The sequence below is a fragment of the Aptenodytes patagonicus genome, chromosome 12, assembly GCF_965638725.1.
Source record: "Aptenodytes patagonicus chromosome 12, bAptPat1.pri.cur, whole genome shotgun sequence".
Taxonomy (NCBI): Eukaryota; Metazoa; Chordata; class Aves; order Sphenisciformes; family Spheniscidae; genus Aptenodytes; species Aptenodytes patagonicus.
The window spans coordinates 2,556,502-2,578,150 of record NC_134960.1 but is presented as its reverse complement, the minus strand read 5'-3'; the positions used below and the strand labels follow the sequence as shown (position 1 = coordinate 2,578,150).

Sequence of the window (21,649 nt, the reverse complement as noted above, 5' to 3'; positions counted from 1 at the left end):
GTCATTCTTCAGTTTAAAACCAAAACATGGGAAAATGCCTTCCCTTTGAGAAAAGCAGAACAAGAGTAGATATTGTTGCGGCCTCAGAATGAATAAAATCTCCTTCCCTGGGGCAGACAGCTAGCCTGGTAATTAATTATACTTTCTCCAAGAGTCAGACAAAAGATGAAAATAAGCAGCAGGGCTTTCATAACTGAAGGGAAGGACAAGAGAAGTTGTAGTTCATGATATTTCTGTCCTATATAGCCTCATCACATCAAGAAAAACAAAACTTGGCAATTTTCAGGCTGCTACAGCCAACTCCACAGTTACATGCCATATTTTCTTCTCTTTTACTCTCCAATTAGTTTGTCAGTGTTAGTCTGTTTCTTGTATAGAAACTACAAAATGGTTTAGGGCAAAGTAAGTGCTTTTTCCTAGGACTCCTAGAATACCCTTATGATAAACACCTCTCATTCTGGACCATCCTTTACTTGAACGATCATCATAATCACAGCCTACTACATACATAACTTTCAATTTTGCTTAAAGCTACATCAAGGAGCTCACCTCTATCTCCTAGGGGCTCTAGATTCTTGCATAATTACCAGTGGCTTAGTATTTGCAAGAACAAGGATATTGATAATTAGAAGCATACCCAAGAGGACTCCAAGGAGTTATTGGCAGAACTCATTCTACTAATGCTTAAAGGAAAAATAACTTAATGGCATCATTTTTAACCTTGAGCCATATAGTATGTTTATACAATACCTGTTCATAGACTAATCTAGCAGCATTTATTTGCACTTCCTTCTTCCCCAGAGCAATGGGAAAAGGCTCAGGGTCTGAATTTTCACCGGTGTTTTCAAATGTAGTCAAACTAATTAAAGTTGTGGATTTTATATGTCTTCTCGACATGCTCTTTTTGGAAACACAGAACTATTTTCCAAGGCATGAATATTCTGGGTGATAATACTGAGAAACAAACTCAGACTTCAAGAGGTTTGGAAAGCCATAATCATTTTAAAACATTGAAAAAACTTCCTTTATGTCTACAGAAGAGTCTGAGTAAGAGGTGGTGTAGTGAGAACACTGTAGGGATCCAAATTACTTCAGCCTGCAGTGAATGCAACTGGAGAAACTGTGCTCTTGTCAGTGTTTTCTGAGGCATTCAGCACGCTGCTGAAAAATGACATTTATGGATTAACAATCCACAAGCTGAACTGGAAGCACTGGGAATCTAAGCTATGTGCCAGGTACCCTGAGCAGTAACCTGAAAATCCAGAATGCCAATATCCAGCTCTTGAGACAGTTCAGCTATAAAAGGTTTTTTCCCACCCTTGTATTCATGTAAGGCACCTACTTCCTCTTCACAAGTCTGAAGCCACTAGAAGAAACAATGGCTGAGATAGGTGATATTATAAAATAACCGAGATGAAATGGGAAGGACTCTCAGATGACAGTGGATGTGCCTAGAATGGTGATAGTGCTGATCATAAAAAGCTAGCTGTACTGCAGTGATGGCAGGGTGAAGGCCACTTATATTCATGTTTAGAAATCAATTTACAGCAGGACACACAGTCCTGTACCTCCAAAGTTCTGCAGACCCAAGCATTCAGGTAGTTTAACGGTAGTGTACTATTGACTTCGGAGAGCACATGAATGCTTTACATACCCATTTCCAGGACATGCAGTTACCTTTATAAACAGTGTTAACACTTCCTAACTCAAGTAGAGGTCACATCTTCAGATGCTAATGCTACTAGAGAAATCTAGAAATCTTGGCACAGCAAGAGGCAAAAATAATTCCATTAACACAATTTGGTCTGCTGTTCGAGTCACACTTTAAAAATCTAAATGAACTGGAGAATCATCTTTATGAAGTCCTTACAGAATAATGCCCAGAGTAAGATCTAGTTGCTTGTACAAAATAATTTAATATTAAGTACTTGAGTATTTACAAGCTTACTGCAAAGCATTACGCTAAATGTCAAAGAATGTATACACCACAAAAATACGGCCATTAACTACTGGTTAGTAGTTCTGTTTCACCTCCCTGGTGCAGTAGCAAGACGGTTATTTCTTCTGTTGACTCCTGCTGAAACCCAGAAATCTCATCTGTGTTTACAGTAGATCCAGTTTTTGGTACTCGTAATAGTATCTGGGGAAAAAGTGATAAGTTAAATACTATCAGTAAAGTGGCACATTCTCAAGTGTAAGACCCAACGAGCTGTTTAGATGCTCAGTAGATATCTAGGCTATCATTTGTTTGGAGGAATCTGAATCTTGTAGGTCAACTGCAGTGAGAAGAGAACAACAGTTTTGAGTGTATGTACATTCCTAATGAAAAAGAGCATCATCCGAAAGACTCCTTGAGCGGACATGAAAACATGCAGCATAAACCCCCCACCACCACCACCTTTAGGCAGTCTAATTCCCGATCCCCAGGCTCCTCTAGAAAAGCACTAACAAAACCCAACTTTTGTTCTGACAACACCGCTTGCTGATTTCCGAGATCCGCTTGCCTGCCAAGTACAACCTATGTTCTGTATTACCACAGTTCTCTTGCGCACGTGACTTAACACCCTTGTCACCCTTGTTCTTTGATCTGTACAGAAGCATCAGATGATTGCCATTAACACATACACACACTTAAAAGCACTTCCCTGCACTCTAGATGCTGTATGTACTCAATCTGTAATAAAGTACGAGAGTATTTGGACCTAGGAAACTGCAATTCCATTGGAAATTTGTGTATATTCAGCATTTTTGAAAGCTACTATGCTTACGCAGTATCTCTGTATTAAATTAAACCAGCATAAATGACAAATATAACTTGCAGAAAACTTGCAGACATTGTCTGTAAATAACTACTTTAAACTTAGGAAGACATATGCCATCCAGTGGCACACTGAGGAACTTCAAGAGAGATTGGAAAGGGAGGGGATTTTACTTCTATGGTAGTGCTGAGACAGTTTTGCACACATTTCTCATTTTTGTTTAACAAAAATCTAGGAAGTAAAGAAAGGAGCTTCCCCTGTGTGAAGGGTCTCAGGAGAAAAGAACAGAAACCTTTAGAGAAAAAACGACAATTTTTAAAGAAAAACATACCCTATGACATGAACTACTTTCGGGGAAAAAAAATACTGAATGCTCAAGAGCTCAGTTTAGCTGAGAAAGATAGAAAACACACCAATGCCTGAAAGCTGAAGTCAGACATTCACCCTAGAAATAAGGCACAGGATAATAATTTACTAAACAAGCTGGTATCTTTTCTAGGGAGTCTCCATACCAGCAATGAAGCTCGAAGTTGTGTTTAGGAGTAACTTGAAGAGGTGCAGATATTCCCAGAGTTACCTAGTAGCACCTTCTGGCCTTAATGATCTAGCCTATGAAATGGCTAGATTGTATTAATTCCTATGCTAAAGATCCTTGGAGGAGAAAACATTCGTGTAGTTTGTTAGTGAAGTACCGTTGCATGCGAACACTTAAGTCAGAAATTTGAGGTTTTCAGCGTCTTTTACTCTTTAGCCTTGTGATTTTTCCAAAGATTCAGACTTTAAAAAAAAAAAAAAAAAACACACCTTTAAACACTCAAATAGCCAGTTGCCATCTACACAGCGAACAATTCGATATTCTATTACCTTCAGGCACTCCCTCGGGAAGGCAGAACGCTTTTGTGTTAACTGGAATTTGGTGAAGCCTGGAAGGCCTCCGGCACGGTGAAGTTCTGACAATGGAGCAGATTTCTTGTCTGCCACACAGAGGCTGAAAAGATTAATGACATTTCATTCACACAACTATTTCCACTGAAGAAATATTCTTCTAGGGAAATTAGAGATGACGTGCAGATTTCAAAGGATGTCACTAGAAAACATTTAAGACTACTTGTGTACACTTAATATGCTATCGGAAAGGGTGATAGAAAGCTTCAAAGCTTAAATGTTTTCTTCAGCTGTTTGTAATACTGTAAGGCTTTGATATATAGTGCATTACGTACTAGCATGCCAAAACTGGATTTCAAGAGTGCAATAAAATTAGAACCTGAAAAACATTCTTTTCTTCTGGACTTTGAGGAATAATTTCTTTTTCTGAGCTCAGAGATGCAGGAACAATTTCTTCTGAATTTACGTATGGACCTGTGGTATTCAGGAACAGGTCTTCCCCAGGTGAGGCTTTGCACACTGGTGACAAGCTAAGCTACAGCTCCGTCAAAATACAAAACATACAGCAATAACTACCCAATTAAATAATAGACAACAATTCAAATTGGCCAACACTTACTGGCTCACGCAAAAGGTCTTCCATTGCTTCAAAAATATGACTTAGGACTCCAGCGATTCCTGTCTTCAGCCTCCAACAAGACCCTGATGTTCACTATTTGTTAATCTAGTATCCATAAACTCAAGTATGCTTGCAACAACACTAGGAAAACCCAGTATGTTTTCCTGCCAAATAATCCGGTGCAAAATTAAGCAGTCTTTCTATTGTACCCGTTCCCCTTTTTCTAAAAAAATGTAGAGTTTGCTGAGTTGGTTGGGAGCTATGGCATGAAAGTGACAGAGACATCACTTCTATTCCTGCAGAGAGAAGTGGCAGTGCTATACTACCTTTACTGACAAAGGATTCAAACTGGCATTTATCAAAGGGGTAATGCAAGTAAGGCTACTAGGTGCTGGTTTTACATTAGAAGATGTTGCAAAAATACAAACCAGATACCTAGGGGTTTTGTTGTAGTATTTTTAACTGTCCGACTGATTGAATTTAACATGTAGTTTGTTGTGCAATTTGTATTGTAGCATAAGCATAGCCAGAATTGGACGGTGCCATGAAGAACAATTTGGTTTTAATCACTAGAAAAAAAAAAGTATCAGGATAGACACTCACATCTAGCTCTGCAGGCTGAGCAAAACCAAGATTTTTTAGGGCTTTATTTTCCTCCACGATCAGCACGGTGGAACTCATTTGCTAAACAAAAACAGAGCAGAATTCAGTATCAGTTTCCAATTCTTTGCTGTTTATTATTAGTCCTACAGTATTCCCCTAGTACACAATACTATTTATAACAACTCCATTTAGAATTACTGATAGTTCTTAGGGTTTAACTACTGAATTCCTGTCATTCACTTTTTTTTGGCCTTATGCTCTCCAAAATTGAGACAAAGAATCAGTTTACTGCCGCACAGCACACACACGTTTCAGGTCCCCTTCCCCAACTAGGGGATGAAGCACTTCCTACCACTTATTTAATTGTTACAATACTTAATTGTAACTTTTGTCATGATTCAAAACTCTCACTGCAATTTTATGCCTTTGCTAATCAGCGGGGCACAGTAGGAATACTTACCACCACAGCATCCGTCCATTTGGACGGCACTACTTCTGCTGTCAACCCCACTGATCTGGCTGAGGTGTTTCCTGGGGCGTCAAGCTGACCAAATGACGATGTACCACCTTCTAACGTATTAGAATTTTTTTCTTTTTTCTTACACTTCAGCCTTTCGGGTTTAGCAGCTTGATTGTCAGGCTAAAGGGTGAAACAATTACATTTTGTGTTATAAAGTGAATCTCTATAGCGTGGTAAGCGCTAACAGAGTCCCACTGCCACACTCGAGCTCTTACACAACTGATCCAGCACCGCTGACACAGTCAGTCTGAAAAACAGTGAGCTTAGGGGGCACCCATGACTATTGCTGTTGCCCAGAGGTAGAGGCAAACTACACCTTCGCTCTGCCAGTGTCTGCAGGCACCCCTTTCAAGGTAACTACTACACTTCCAGGTGGAGTCTTCCACCTACACAAGGAAGGAGCAAGTCGTCTATGTTACAACCTGGCTGATTTATTAAGGATCTTTCACCTTTCTTTCCGGTCCTAACGGTGAAGAACAGCGCATACCAGTTTTTAGGTCTGGAGTTCTCTCTCTTGCAGCTGTAATTTTACAGACTTTTTTTCCTGTGATAAATTTCCAACAGATTAATTAACTCTGAGACAAACAGCACAGCTACTCTCCAACCCATGTCTTACAGGACGGTTTTCAAAGAGGGATCATTCCAAAGCCACCCATGTAAACACACCTCCTCCCTTCAACATAATCCTCATCGCCCTCTCCCCGCCAACAGGGCTGCTTTACTCCTCTCCCTTTCCTTGAGGAAACAAGGTTGCGTATTAATCTTCAGTTCACCTGGCTATTTACTGCTAGACACACATACCATGGGAGCAGAGGAATTGCATAATCACAGCAGGCTTTGCCAGTGGCAACTTCTGCTGCTATTACAGTCCAAATTTAGCAGGGGAAAATTATGTGGTACCTGGGCCATAGCCAGAATTGCATCAGTCACAGTTCAGAACTGTAGTTACATGAGGGACTCCTAATAGTATTTGTGAGGCTGGTATGAACTAAGTTCAAGTAAGGAGCATGACACAAACAGTTCTGTTCCTGGGTAAGTTAAGTAAGAAATGCTAATTTTCACTGAGCATCACAGGTGATTAAATGGAAAAATGGGGGGGGGAGTGTTGGGGTTTTTTTGTTCTTCTCCTAACATGTTAATTAGAACCAAGGAAAGATTTTCAATTCACGCTTTCCCTTCTAGACACAATTGAGCTTAGCCTGTGCCAGGGGGACAAATGACCCCATGGAAGCCTGGTTCTGATATTTTGCCATCATTTAAGTTTGGGTAGAATATTCTGTTGTCTCACAGCTAGTACAACTGCTTCAGGTCATATTTTACCTGCCAGAGTAGTTGAAACACTTAATACTGAAGAACTGTAATTGCAATTTGATGGTCTCTTTCTAGAAGAGGAGGAAAAAAAAAGTGAACAACTATTCTTAATGAATGTTAACATTCAAAAAAAAAAACAATGGATAAGAAAATCATAGCAAAATACAGACTGAGCGAAAAGGGATAAAGCTTATTTTTAAAAATATTGTTACTGAGTTACTTCATCACACTTTACAGTTATTTGATAGTTTATCATCAAGTCACACAGCTTATTCTGAAGATACTTGCAATTTAAGACCCACAGAAGACATTCACTAAAGTACTCAGCACTGAAGCATACTAGGACAGAACATATTTAAGGAGGATGCAGAGGAAAATTAGGTTCGCAAGAAAATTCAGATTGAATTGTGTAGAGATCTGTAACACTAAGATTGGTATAAACGAGTTATGAATGGAAATGTCTGCCTGGAAACAGCAGCACAAGGGTTAAAAGAAAGGATACCGTTCCTAGAAAAACACTCATGTTACTCAGATTTTTATGTCAGGACCTGAAGGCGGCACTGTGACAAGGCCAAGTACAGAAGATGCAGTGAAAGACCCTGCACTGTGATAAAACCACAACACAGAGGACTTGTCAACACAAAACCTGGCATGCTAACAACAGGAGGGTGGCAAGAGGGTTCCAGCATATCACATACACCATTCCGCCTCCTGGTAGACGCGTGTCCTGGTTTCAGCAGGGATAGAGTTAATTTCCTTCCTAGTAGCTGGTACAGTGCTGTGTTTTGGATTTAGGGTGAGAACAATGCTGATAACACACCGATGTTTTAGTTGTTGCTAGGTAGTGTTTACACTAGTCAAGGACTTTTCAGCTTCCCATGCTCTACCGACTGAGAAGGCTGGAGGTGCACAAGAAGCTGGGAGGGGGCACAGCCAGGACAGCTGACCGAACTTGGCCAAAGGGATATTCCATACCATGTGACGTCATGCTCAGTATATAAAGCTGGGGGAAGAAGAAGGAAGGGGGGGACGTTTGGAGTGATGGCGTTTGTCTTCCCAAGTAACCGTTACGCGTGATGGAGCCCTGCTTTCCTGGAGATGGCTGAACACCTGCCTGCCCATGGGAAGTAGTGAATGAATTCCTTGTTTTGCTTTGCTTGCGTGTGTGGCTTTTGCTTTACCTATTAAACTGCCTTTATCTCAACCCATGAGTTTTCTCACTTTTACCCTTCCGATTCTCTCCCCCATCCCACCGGGGGGGAGTGAGCGAGCGGCTGCGTGGTGCTTAGTTGCCGGCTGAGGTTAAACCACGACAACGCGTATTCCAAGTAAGAAAAAAACTGACAATGGGCAGCAACCTGGCCCAAGATTTATGAAGGCTGAAGTCAGCAAGATTCTGAAGCAAAGGAGTGCCCTGTATAAGCTGATGATTCCTAAAGAAAAGATCTGCCCAGAACCTAATTTTGTCCTGGGCAAGCACAGAACGCCAGAGACTTAACGAGGACTTGACAACAGGCGCCCCTCATACTCTGTACTGCACAGGCAATCCCGGCCAGACCACCCGGGCACACGCGTCCTGCTGCCTGTGACTGAATGAAGTCTGACAGAGTAAGTGCAATTGGATAAAAGCAATTTATTTAGGGATTTTGTAAATAAATGTCACCTTCCCCTTCCATAAAATCCTTCACTGAGTTTTCTTACATTGATTTCCCTACAGCTGCAAGACCAAAACAAAAGCCTATAAGGCAATCTCTTACCTGACTTTATGCACCAGTTTCAAAGTTAGTGAGGACACAGGTAGCTGAAACTCAACAGAAGTGTTTGCAGGATCAGAGGCTTATTCATACTGGCCTTTCTTTTAAGTATCACTCAAAAGAGAAAAACCTGAACATTTAGGTGCGTCAAAGAGTCTGCTTTGCAGATTACCTTCTAGTGTATTGGTCTTGAAAATCATCCGGTACAGGTTCTAAAAAACATAAAAGCTAAACTTTAAAAGAAAAAGCTAAGCAGGCCAGACAATGTTTTAGTGCACACTAAATTATAAAGCAAAATATTAGAAGCAAACACAGACCACTAAGAGGAAGCTGTTCCCAACTATGCAGACTTGCCTAAAATGAAATGACCATTACATATTTTACACAGGTTCCTTGCACCAGAGTGAAATTTGTTTATGTATATATTCTTCAGTATTGTAGAAAAGAATTACCTAATATTGCTGAAAGATTTGAGATCTGTGGCATCTTATCTATGGTCACTGCTTTGCTGGAGTCCAGGAGAGTAGAGTTCCTGTATTTGCCAGAGTCCTCACAGTAAAAATTACTTCTTTCTGGACATAAAAGATGTAAGTGCAAGCTGCTCATGCTGTAATTCACAAAGTTATTAATTTGTGACCAAACTGAAAGCAATCACACTTGCAAGACAGGAACTTTAAAGCAAAGGGAAAGCATTGTCTTGGCTCAAACAGCCGCAGAAAAGTATGGGAGGAATTTGACTCAAAGCAAATTTGTTGGTCATCCCCAATAAACAGCTTGCGTCAACAGTGAATACTTTAAGTTTACAGTACAATTCAAATTACACCAGGACCTGACTGACTCTGGATTGGAGGACCAGATATACAGATCCCACATTAAGCACAGGTTGGCTTATAGCAAAGATCGGACCTGGTGAGTCACACCAAGAGAAGCCACTAGTCTTTGTATTGTAGATAGTCCCCGCACACTTTCTACATCAAATAAAGCTCAAAAAACCAAAAGTCTCACCTGAACAATCATCTCTGAATGTTTCAGGGGATGGGCAACTGTTCAGGCTGTCACTAGCACCTGTGTTATAATCAGCAGTTGAATCTACATCTAAACACTCTAGGAGAAAGGTTGAAACACCTGTGGGAAGAGTCATTCCTGTACCTAGAGAAAGAGGCAAAAAAGGTGGCTACCAAAAAAAAAAGTATCATCTTGTACAAACCATCAGGATTTCCTTATCTAAGTTTCATTCCCATTATGAGCTAAATATCGTCAAGCCAGTATCTTATACTGATTCATGATACAGCTAAATAAAGGGCATCCTGAAGCCAAATTTACACTACCATAAGCTAACAGAAGACACCTTCCTTGCCCAAGGCTCACTAGAAATACTTGAAGAATTTAGCCTCTGACAAAGTAATTCTTAGCCAGGTTTGTTTTCAGAAGGACAAACTATTTAGGCACAAGCTTTTAAAAATGCAGGTTTGAGTAAACTGAAGAACTCATGTCAACAACTAGTTCTGTCAATGATAAAGCCAAGATCATGTGGTTTGCAACAGGCTGGGCTCAAGACTGTCTCAGGTCTCGTAGGGCTCCTATCCTGTTTGTGCTGCCTACAAGCAATTCATGTGAACCAAGCCACGCGCTGGAATAAGAGGCAGAAGTCCAGCCAGTGGTCTCAAAAGCTTTACTTTCTGATATCACGCAGTCAGAACCAGTACAAGAACAGCACGCCAGTACTTTATAGAAATATAATTAAAATTATATAATGAATTTTACATTTAGTTTTATACAGATATAAAAGTATATTTAATAATATAATGTTTATATTATATTGGATATAGAAAATATATCCATTTATATTAAATGGATATATATAATTATATATATCCATTATACTCACTTGAAGTCACTTCAGCATTTTTCAAACTTTCTTTACTTTCAAAGTTGATTATCAGGGATTCCTAAAATTAAATGACCAATACAAATAACCTGAGAAAATTGGATGTAGACCAAGAAAGGCAATTAAATGTACTCCTACATTAGCAGACGCTCAGAAACTTACTGTCTGGTACTTCACCACTTAAACTTGCTATTCACAGCGTAATTTGTACCAGGGGTTTTCATGCATCATTCACAAGTCTGCAACGTGACTTATAGTTCTAAAATCCATAATGAATACCCAATAATTTGATCCTACAATCTTTGCTGGATGAGACTTCCAGTGAAGGCATACTGACGTCAGCTGAAGATATGCATAAGATAGCAGTGGAGTAATGAATTTCCCTGTCTTTTTTTTTTTTTTGAGGTACAATTCATGCTGCTCACGTTCACATTCCTAGATTGCTCCTATAAATACAAACAACTGTGTTGTTTAAGTAGTATATTCTACGAAACTAAACATTTGCAAGAAATTTAAATAATTGGTGGACTCTAAATAAGAGCTAACATTTTAAAGAAAAACAGTCTTACACCAATATCAGTCAAGCCCTTTGCTGTAGCAGATTTCAGTTCAAACACACCTGATGAACTATTTTCTTGCCACTGCAGCATTAACTGTCCTATAACACTTCTGCTCAGTCAGCTCAAAATACTTTGTTCCAGTTGTACTAACATGAGGAAGAGCATAACAGTAACTTGCCAAAGGTCTGCGTCTGAACTAGAAGTGAGCAATTCTCTGGAATCACACTCTAATGAGATATCTTCCACACAACACAATTGCTACGGCCTTTCCTCGTTAAGGATAATTAGTATTGATGTTTTCCCATGCTACCAATAGCTCCAACAGCTTTTATTCTGGCCAAAGACACAGGAAAATGTCACCAAAATACAGGACCAAGTTCACCCGGAAAAAATGTGCATGCGCGCACACACACACAGCTCGCGGGAAATTCTTCTTGATTAGAAAAAGAATTTAACATGTCACATTTCTTTGATTGAGCCTCCATAAATTACTAGTAGATAAAAGAGCAAGAAAGCATTCTCACCTTCAGCGGTACAGTGTTTTCTTCTATTTTCTCTTTGTTTTTTTCCAAGTCTGTTGCTGCTTTGACATTCACTTGATTGCTGCAGTTGAAGAACAGAGCTACGCTCAATGCACAGAGCTACACCGTTCTAGAGGAAGGCGACAAGAACTACAGAACGTCTTTATGAGGTGCCAACAAATAGTCTGACAAACATCAGTTTACCAAGAATTCAGACTGCCTATCTCCAAGAGACACCTCACGCAGACAAAACAATATAAATTATTAGCTAGCGTTAATAATGGTGTATATGAATGAGTTCTATCAGACCTCTGGTGGGGTGAATGGCTCACTTCGGTGACTTCAAGATTTTCTTTAATTTTTGGTAGGGTTTTCACACTGGATTTTCCCTTCAGGCCTAGGGAAGAACAAGTATTCAATTCAGTGATTTTAGTTTTAATATTAGAATCGAGATTATTTCCAGTAGGGCACCTTTAGCTGTTCCCCCTCTTCCATGCCCATAACAATTTTTGACACACAAACATTGTAAAGTCTGAATTTGCTTTATTATTTCTACCCAAGCTTTTTTTATCAGCTTATCAACAAGACCAAAAAAATGGCAGACTTCAAGAAATACTTCAGGTGGTTTAGAAACCTCCTGATTAAAAAAGAAGCCGCCACTTTGGAAGTGACCTTTACCTAGGTTCAAAGTAGTTTGAGTCTAAATCAGTTTTAAATGGAGTTTATTAGGAGTATCATAAGAATTTCTACATAAACTGGTCTGCACTGTATATAATCCCAAAGGCCATGATGACACAATTACTTAGGAACCAGCAAATTTCAGAGACATATTTTCTTCTCCTAAAACCAACTTTATAAGTTGCTTAGCTTTGTGTTTTATTTTCAGTCACCGGGAGCTAGAAACAGCCAAACTTTCTAGAGTTACACTTTCATGACAGCAAGTTAAAAGAGCATCCATCCCCACACCAAGAAATGGGTCTGAAGTACCGCGTCCCCCAGCACCGCACAGAGCCCTTTAGCTGAAACTCCCTGGGAGTTCAGGACAGGACAACGTATGAGCAGGACTCAACCCAGGACTCATCCCTTTCCCTCTTTCTTCCGCGTATGTAAGGGTGAAAAGCAAACAGACCTCAAGGCAGCTGCTAGCTGTACTCAGTCAGGGACGCAAGAGTACTGAACAGCTATGAGAGCACGAGACAGCAGAGCAGGATCAAGATAGAAACTAGCGTTCATTGTACGCCGTAAGAATAATTTAAGGTCTTACCTTTAAATTATCAAGATCATTGTGGGACCAAGACATCCCACACTGGTCTTCCCCATTTACTTTAGCAAGTTACACTATTACCGTCAGCCTTTACTTGAATCCCATACCTTCCCCTCAGACCGCATTTTTTTCTTTAAGGTCTCCAATTCTTAACTCGAGATCTGCTAAATTGTGTTCGACAATGAGGCTGTTCCTTTTGAGGAACAACTTTAAGCAATTTTTTAAAGTATCCTCTCAAAGGTGGGCATGGGTTTTGTCTTGCCATTTCTAAAGGACATTGGGGCGGGGGGGAGGTACCTTACAAAAGGAAAAAACCCAGTTTATTACTAACTAACAGCTAAAACAGAGGAAGCGGTCCTCTTTCCAGATCACCTGCCTGCCTTCTCCACGCCCTAAGGGACACGGATAACAACAAACCGCTTCCCAAGCTCACACGGGACCAGCTCGGCTGGACACAAAGGGCGAGAAACCCAGTGCTACACGGCCGGGGGGAGGACGCGGAAGCCACACGACATTTAGCAGACCGCTACCGATAAGAACCTTCCCCGGAGGGCGACTTAACCTGACCGGCATCCTCACCCGCTCCTCAAACTGCCGCGGAAACCCAAGTATCGGACAAAGCGCAGCACAGGACCCTCTCCCCCCGCCCGCCTTCACCCCGGCACCGCCTGGCCCCGGCCCAACCGCCTCCCCGCCGGCGCGGCTCGGCCCCCCGACACCGCCCGGCCCTGCCCGGCTCCCGCGGCGCTTCACCCCAGCACCGCGGGGCTGGGAGGAAAAGCGCTTACTGCCGGGCTCCGGCCCGCGGGGACCCGCGCTCCCAAAGAGGCGCCGCCGGCACGGCTGGGAAGCGCCGGCCCGGCTGCCGGCTCTGCCCGGGGGAGCGGCCGCCCCCGGCAGCGGGGAGGAGCGGCGCTTCTTCCGCGGTGCCTTTCCGCCCCGGGAAGCGCTCTGCCAGCGGGACCGCTCCATTTCGGGCCGCGTCCCCTCAGCAGCCCCCGAGAGACGGGGGAGAGACGGGCGGGGGCTGGGCTCGGGCTGCCCTCAGGGGACGACAGCCGCCCCCTCCGCAGGCGCCCGGCCTCCCTTAGCCAGCGCCAACCGCCTCCCCCCGCCGTTGGGCCGGCGCAGAGGGCGCCTCCAGCCCGCATGCGCGGCGCGGCGGCACCCACGGCCGGCAGCAGGCGGCGCTACCGTCCCGCGGCGCCGGGCGGGCGCGGCGACCCTGAGGCGGGCGGCGAGGCGCGGGTCCTCCCGCGGCTGGGTTCGGCCCGGCCCGGCCCCCTCCGCCCCTGCGTGAGGGGAAGGACGTGTCCCCGCAGGCAGCCGCCTCTCGGCCGGGAAGGTGGCGGGCCCGCGTCCCGCTGCGGGGCTGCCCGCCCAGGGGCGGCTCCCTGGGGGGAGGCAGCGCAGCTGTAGAGGCGGAGGAATGAGGGGAGTCGCCTTTTCCCGGGCGCGTTATCAGCAGGCGTCTGGCCCGGGGAGTTTTATGCTGAACGAGTGTAAATTAATGCCGAGGGCGGTTATGAACCTGATCGAGAGAAACGGAGGGCGAGGGGAGAGCGGTCCCCGGCCGGACGCCAGCCCCGGGCTGACGCCGCCGCCGCCGCCGGGCGCCCGGGGGGAGCCGGGTCGCGGCCGGGCCCGGGGCGAAGAAGCCTGGAAGATGATGGCGGGCGGCGGCGGGGGCGGCAGTTTCCCTTGAGCCGAACAGCAGCCGCCGGTTTCTGATGCAAAAACCGAAGTGTGTCGTCGTCCGTGCATAGTCCTGCCTGGTCCTGCTCCCGTTCCCGCTCCCGTTCCCCTGCTGCTGGCGTTCCCGGGGGCTGTGCCGGGCGCTGCTGCTCCCTTTGACTGGTTTTGGCTAATAAATGATGCTGATAGATTTAGGGTTTATAGTACTACATCTTGCAATCGAAATTGTGTACGTTATATACCTTTTACCGATCAGACCCCATGTTTCAGTTTATCGAGCAGAGGAGTCTCGTTGCTTCGTTAACATGAAAAATTGAGATAATTTTTTGGCATTGCTGGATTTCCAAGTGAAGGGGGAGATGCAAGTGCACGCAAAAACTGCGACAGAGACTGAATGCTTTTAAACTTTATTGTTTTAGACACATAGGCTGAAAAAATACTATGCATTCCCAATTGTCAATTCATATTAAACAAGCATATACATTCGGTTATATTATTACTGATTTAAAATAAAAAATGAAACCATTACAGAAAGACTGCTGCATCTTCAGAGAACTTTGCAACAATTTTTTCGTAGAAGATTGCTAAAATCAATCTCAGGTTCCAATATTCCTTTGGTCGTTATTTTATGTATATTTAAAAAAAAAAAAAACGTTTAGTATAAGCACGCATTCTGAACGACTTCATACCAGTTGTGAGGACAGTGCTGGAGTAACAACGGATTTTATAAAAGAGCTTTTATTGTATGTCAGTCCACGAGAAAATCTTACAAGCGGTTTTGAGAAATGTGACAATTTAATTCTTTACAAAAGTTTCCATAGATGCCTTTTTGATGTACATGCTAATATACCAAAACCGAAAAATCTTTAATTACAGTTAAGATTTTTTTTTTTACACAAATGTATATGTTCTATTTTAGCCCCTTCACTTTCAGTTGAAAATAGAATAGGCAACGCTTACGAAAATGCCTCATTTGTTCGCTGCTTGTACTTTGCTAAAATACATAACGAAAAGCTGAAATGAAGCGAAGGGCTTAAAGGGGCTCTAAGATGCCTCAGGAAACGCTTCATTTTGGAACAATTCCAGGGATCTAAAATCCAGACTAGAAGCATCCAGATTTCTCCTCCGAAAAGCATAGCCTCAGCTTCATCATTTAACAGGAGTAAAGGTGGTGTAGAAACCATTGAATGTGCAAAGTACCGAAGAATGTTAATTCCAAGAAGAAACAAAGATCTAATCCTGATCGCTCTTCTTTCCACAGACAAAACCAAAGTGAGCTAAAGATACAAAAAGTACGCAGGTAGAATTGCCTCTAAATAAAATGCTTTTCCAAATTTTCTGTAAGGCATCAAGAGGTCTTTAAGTAATCTGTTACCATGCAAAAATAGTATATTCTTTCCCAGTTTACATTCATCTTGTAGCAGTTTATTTACATATAGATCACCAGTTTGTGCTTTTAACACACGGAAAATAAAAAAAAATTCTATAGCTAATTTGTTTCATTCCAGAAGATTTAAGTCAGGTTATTTTCTGTTATATGCAAGAATTTCGTATTCATGGCAAAAAACGACACTGGACTTTACTGATGCTGATATATACCTACTAGCAGTGATGACAGATTGCAAAATAGTACTTTTATCAATAACCAACTCACCATCTCTCTCTCACCTGATGTGTGTCAACCATTTTAACCTGCAAATGTGCCTTTCGGGACAGAATAATGCTGTGTATTTCCTGCCAACACGGGGTGAAGACTGTCTGGTACGGTTTCTGCTCACACTTGTGTGTGTCTTTGACCATTTCTGTGGCAGAACAGCATTTTCTCTGTGCAATATATTGAGCAAAGCACATACAAAATATGTAACTAAGCAATATTCTTTTCCTGGAAAAAATGGATTTCATTCTGGTTTTCAGATATGAGCACTGGAGACAGTCTTCCAGTGATTTCACAGGCTTAGCACCAGGCCCAGGAAGAACCTCCCATATTTAAAACGTCCCAAGAAGACAGTAGCTCAGCCGGCAGCACGCCGACCGCAGCGTAAGCCTTCGGGGGAGAGGGTGCAAAACTGCTCTGCGGTGCTTTTGTGACACCGAGTAACAGCCCCGTCGCAGGGGCCTGACTGCGACCACGCACTGATCCCGCCCGCAACGGCAGCCCGGAGCTGTGCTCATTTCGGTGGGCTTGCTGTATTTTTTCGTTAATGGATTGCGGAATGAACCCCCAGATGACGGTGATTAGTTAAAAATAGTCACCCTGAAGCCGCCAAGAATAGGGCTCTTTACAGAGAAGGGTAACTTGCACTGCCACTTATGCAACGGCACTCAAGTCTCAGCTCTTTCAGTAAGATGAATATTAGAAATTAATTTTGTAATTAGTTATCTTGAGGAAAGAAAAAACTGGTTATTGGACAGCCCTGGGGATTTTCCCTTGGTGGCCACAAGAAGTATCTCAGTTTAAGAAAGCTCAATGCAAAACAAACGTTCCTGGAATTCGAAGAGCAGCGTGTTTGTGCCTAGCTCACGCACACATGTGTCTTCTTGTCAAGTTTTAATCTCTTACAACATTGTTATGATTATGGTGAGAGAGAGTGACCTGCAGGGGAAAATCTGATTATACAAGAAAGTATTAAAGAGAGCTTTTAGTTTATTTATACAGCTTTTCACAAGTTCTGAAAGTATTCACACTTTTGGTGTGACAACACAATTTCTCCCCAGTTTTGCACCATCCTAGTGTGGCCAAGTCTGTATTTTTTCCTTTCTTATTCTTTTGGTGTTCGTATCTTTGGCTCTAGTGCATCTGACATTTTGCATCGAATACCAAAAGAAGAATACAGCTATATTATTGAGCATTATATACGTAAAAATAACAGCCATCTAAGCCATAAACAAACTCATATTGGGATCTTCTATACCTATACAAAGTCAGAGTTTAGTTGTCTAGAAATCTGAAATCATCTTAGAAGAAAAGTAAATTAAATTCATGTGGTAGAAAAAGGTCAGTGGAAAATACCTCTTCTGTACTTCTTTAGATGACAGGGTTTTTTAATTTTATTTTAAAAGTATGTCGCATTAAAACAGGAAATTGTACTGAATCTAATTCTTCATTGCTTTGAAGCATGCATGTGTAATGACTGTCTTTTGGCTGATACAAACAGGAGATGAACTAGACTCCGCAGAAAGGAAAATCCTTTATGACTTGACCTAAAGAGCCAGATTTTATACAGTAATTCCTATCCTCTGTAGACGTGGCAGACGCAAATTCCCCAGGGATGCTGTTGCTGTGTACACTGGTGAAAAATGAATGTACAATACCATCAGATCACAGTAGCGGTATTTCTTATTTGCTTTGGAGTGATATGAGTCATTGCACTGGAATCAAATGAGGAATCAGGCGCAAAAAGGTCCTTCCACATCTGATAAATCAAATCGCTATGTTCTTTATATGAGTGATTATGTTAGCTGATACAGTTTCCTTTGTATCATTTTGTTCTGAAATTACTGCAATAAATCAGTCTGGTTGTAACACTAACTCATTAATTCAATTTATTTCATTTTGAAGCATGCAATGGAATTTCAGAGGGAAAATAAGAGATTATTTAGATTAAAAATTTAAACTTTTAGCTTCAAAAGTCTACAGTGGAGTCCAGTTTAAGAGAAAATAAGTGTGCTTTCACTGTCCTAGCAAAGAAGATCTAGCAGGCACGGTTCCATGCTAGTATGCACTGGTGCAACAAACAGCAGCTATTAAAATACACATACATATTTAGGACCCTGTTTAGCAGAAGGAAGCCACCGACAGTCCAAGTATTCAAGCGACCTGACATTACAGTCTTCTCCTTGTTTTGTACCGTGCTTTGGATCAGGAGAGAGCTCTCGAGTCTGTTCCTGTTCCACGTGGGACTTGTCCCCTTATCCAGACCACCTGCTGTTTATTCCAGAGAGGCCGCTGAGAAGTGACGACAGTGGGGACCGAGGCTTCCGGAGGTCTGAACGTAGAGACGTTTTCTTAGCAGGCCTTTCTGCGACCACGTCCAATGTTCTACCGTACCATGACACCTTACAACAGCAACGGCTAACACAGCCTTCCGCCCATCCCTGTGGGCCTTTTGGAGCAGCATTTGTTCCTCCTCCGCGGCCAGCCGAAGGATGCCCTCCGCTGCTGCATCTCAGGCTGGCCTTTCTCCCAAACCAATTTGTTTTGCTAAGCCCCATTCAGAATCGCAGCTTGTACCTCGTGCTCCATTTCTTTAGCACTGTTTCCGAAAGGGAGTTAGTCCAACTGGACTACGCAGTATTAGCAGCATGTAAAGTAATAAATTAGGGACCGGGAGCGTATGGGTTAACGTGGACTCCCACAGAAAGCCGCCACAGAGCCAGCAATGCTTTTGCAACCTTCTCAGTTTGAGTAGTTCAGATGTCCGTGAGTGTACTGTGCTGAAGGAGGCCCTAATGTAAAACCAGCATGCCACGTATAAATGGAGTTCGGATGAAAAGGAAATAGAGGGAATTCTATCCTATCGCTTCCTAACCTGTTCTTGTAATTTCAAGGTAATATTAATCCCTTAGATGTAATATACTAATAGGTCTATTAAGTACAAGTAGCAGGAGATTCATTCCCACTTCTATTCTGGTTGTTAGTTAGGTCATTAATGATTAAATCAAACCAATGTAATTTATGTCCTGGAAAATATAAAAACTATCACTTTATATATAAACCAATATCCAGCTTGAAGTTCCAGATCAGGGAAAACAGACTTTCACCATCAATCGCTGATTGTTTGAGGTAGACCACATTATTGAATTACCCACAATTTTAGTTTCTAATGTATTAGATTATATACAATCAAATATCAACAGACATACCTGAAATTTTCCCTATTTTCATTAGAAATGTTTGTGGTTATTAATAAGGTAAGTTTCCATAATTTACTCGGTCATAGATTGAAATTTCTGTATATTTTGTGGCAATTTAGCATACTTCTTAGTACTACCCTACTGTGTACATAGAGTAAAAAATGAATTGTATTACCCCGATGGAAAAAAGAAGGAAAATTATGGTTAGTGGTGAAATCCTAGAACAATGCAAGGCTCAAATGTAAGATTCAGATGCTTATCCATTTCAGCTGTGCCCTTCTGGCTCTGTACTTTTGAGTGTTATTCTAATATTGCTCCGAAGTCCATTATTCAGAACATTCTTCCCGTGGTTTCAGATGGAGATGCTTGAATATAGCTCTTCTATTTGTTTTTTGAAGTAATCTCTTAGTTCTGGTCTCTTAGCCTTTAACGTTGGTGTCAACAAACCGTTTTGTACTGAGAACATATCAGAGTGAATGTAAATGGCTTTGACCTAAAATAAAAAAGGGATATATTTATAGCGAAAATTACAGGCATCACACTGAATAAGCGTAACTCCTTACACCAGCCTTGCTGTGGTTACCTCTGGCTGTGCCTGGAGCCCAGGGGACCCTTCCACCGGGTCCCCAGGATTTTCCTCATGTGCCCAAGTCTTCCAAGGTGACACTAAATCCTTCCACCACCCCTCACCACTCCCTGCTCTCCTGCTTGTTTTCCCGCGTCCGCGCTGACCCGACAGCCAGCCAGCGCAGAAGGGAGCTCTCGGAGAGAATGAGCACATAAACCTCTTTTCCGTATGAAACCAAGGCCAAAACACAGTGAGGCGGCGCGCGAGCGTCAGTATCGCCATATGTGATATTGCAACTGCAGAGTTTCACGCAGTTGAAAGACTACGGGAGCGAGGGGAAGGGAGGGAGGGCAGGGAGTCGTGCTAAGAAACATCATCTTAACCGAACTGCAAAAGAAAGTAAGCAGCCCTAATTCGGTCTTGCAAAATTATCGTGAAGCTTTGCAGGTACAAAGAATGTACGTGAGGATCATCTTTAAAGAAGAAGAATTGATGGTGTTTTACTAGCTAGTTAAACGATATGAAATCGTTCAGCCTAGGCAAACAGGATTTTACAAGGCTGCCCTTGTTAACGGCGGTGTCTCTGAGCACAGCAGGGAGCCTGGCGGCACAGATGGGAGCGAGCTTTTCCTTCCAGTGCATTTATGGGAGTGCTGGTGTGGGAGAAAGCAGAAAACTGCTGCGTGACTGGTCATAGTCCACCGATTTAAGACAAAATTCCCCAGCCACCTGCTGCTTTCGTGATTCCCCAAACCAGACTGGTTTGCAGTTTGATAGGCTGGGAGTTGCAGGGATATAGACTGAGAATCAATTTTTAAATTCCCATTAGATGTGTGATTCATTTTTCCCCTGTAGTCATTGTGGTCTAGTTCCTCCCCTAGTGACGTCCTTCACAAAATCAGCGTTCGTGCTATTAATGCTTCCCCCGCTTGCTGCACTGGCTTCCAGAGCCTGCACCCTGCAAGCTGTTGGTTATAGAAGCCAGAGTTGTCATTTCCAAGCCAGCGGTCCGAGCTCAGGCCACCGGCGCTGCAGACAAGGACGGGGATGGTAGAGAGTGGCTCTTCCATATAAAGGGGATCCCATCCCACAAGAGCATCAGCCGTAATATCTGGCTCGAAGTTCGGGTTTAAGATTACGTATTGCAAGAGAGATGTTAATTTTGAAGCCCTTTAGTTTTGAAATGCGAAACATTTCTTCTTAACTTTTAGAAAGATGGCAAGGCTTTCCTCACGACTTTATAGTTTATTAATTGCAGACTGCTGGTAGACTAGATCACTTGAGGGTATGTCATGCTGCGAAGACTGGCAGGAGCAAACCAGACTGACTACCACAGACGATTACGTGCATTACAAACCATGCTTTATATTGAATTTCATTTTTAAATTAATTTCTTTTTACTATCATTTCATTAGCATATGTAACTGAGAAATGAAGAATAACGAGTTTATGTTTAATGGTGCTTCTGCTGCACTCAGATATGGTGAATTACTCATGAGAATTACCACCCAGAAACAGTCTAAACAAAAGCAAAAAGGCCCTTGCTAATTATATGTAATGATTAAGATGTTCATTATTTTAACAGAAATAAGCATTTGACATTTTAAAATGTGGTGAATTTATTTTTAATGTGTTTTTAATGCTGTGTAATCCATGGTTGATTTCAGATCTCTCCTTCTGAAGTGTTTGTAGCTCTGTTGCAGAAATATTTACACAAGCACCAGCAAAGAATTAATGCACAGGCTGAAAATAAGTAAACCAGCAGCATTTCCTAGGTCAGTTATAAGAATGGTAATTAGTGACCCAGTTTCTTAACAGTGCTTTCAGTGGCAGAAGCATCAGAGTCCT

At 42.4% G+C, this 21,649-nt stretch overlaps 2 protein-coding genes across 6 annotated transcripts in view; both read right to left on the bottom strand.

Annotated features, from left to right (window-relative positions):
• Positions 1-771: 771 nt before the first annotated feature.
• MEIKIN (meiotic kinetochore factor) lies at positions 772-13,686 on the bottom strand. The gene is made up of 13 exons (XM_076350157.1): positions 13,473-13,686; positions 11,730-11,817; positions 11,424-11,502; positions 10,340-10,400; positions 9,457-9,600; positions 8,904-9,023; positions 8,624-8,663; positions 6,707-6,768; positions 5,836-5,930; positions 5,327-5,506; positions 4,867-4,947; positions 3,624-3,747; positions 772-2,140 (listed from the first exon to the last, which is right to left on the bottom strand). The coding sequence occupies exons 1-13, from the start codon at positions 13,654-13,656 to the stop codon at positions 2,094-2,096; spliced, it is 1,305 nt and encodes a 434-aa protein (XP_076206272.1). The 5' UTR covers positions 13,657-13,686; the 3' UTR covers positions 772-2,093.
• A 1,084-nt stretch (positions 13,687-14,770) lies between these two features.
• ACSL6 (acyl-CoA synthetase long chain family member 6) overlaps positions 14,771-21,649 on the bottom strand; it is a 62,311-nt gene continuing 55,432 nt past the window's right edge. For all 5 annotated transcript variants that reach the window (XM_076350234.1, XM_076350235.1, XM_076350236.1 and 2 more), the window contains exon 21: positions 14,771-19,726. In XM_076350234.1, the coding sequence (XP_076206349.1) occupies positions 19,586-19,726 (141 nt within the window). In that variant the 3' untranslated portion in view covers positions 14,771-19,585. The remainder of the gene's footprint in view (positions 19,727-21,649) is intronic.

Excerpts from the sequence above, each read along its gene's own strand:
- MEIKIN (XM_076350157.1), bottom strand. The coding sequence starts at position 13,656 with ATGGAGCGGTCCCGCTGGCAGAGCGCTTCCCGGGGCGGAAAGGCACCG. Across the intron at positions 11,818-13,472 it reads CCGCGGGCCGGAGCCCGGCA|GCCTGAAGGGAAAATCCAGT; the intron begins GTAAGCGCTTTT and ends GTTCTTCCCTAG. Across the intron at positions 2,141-3,623 it reads TCCCGAGGGAGTGCCTGAAG|ATACTATTACGAGTACCAAA; the intron begins GTAATAGAATAT and ends CTTTTTCCCCAG.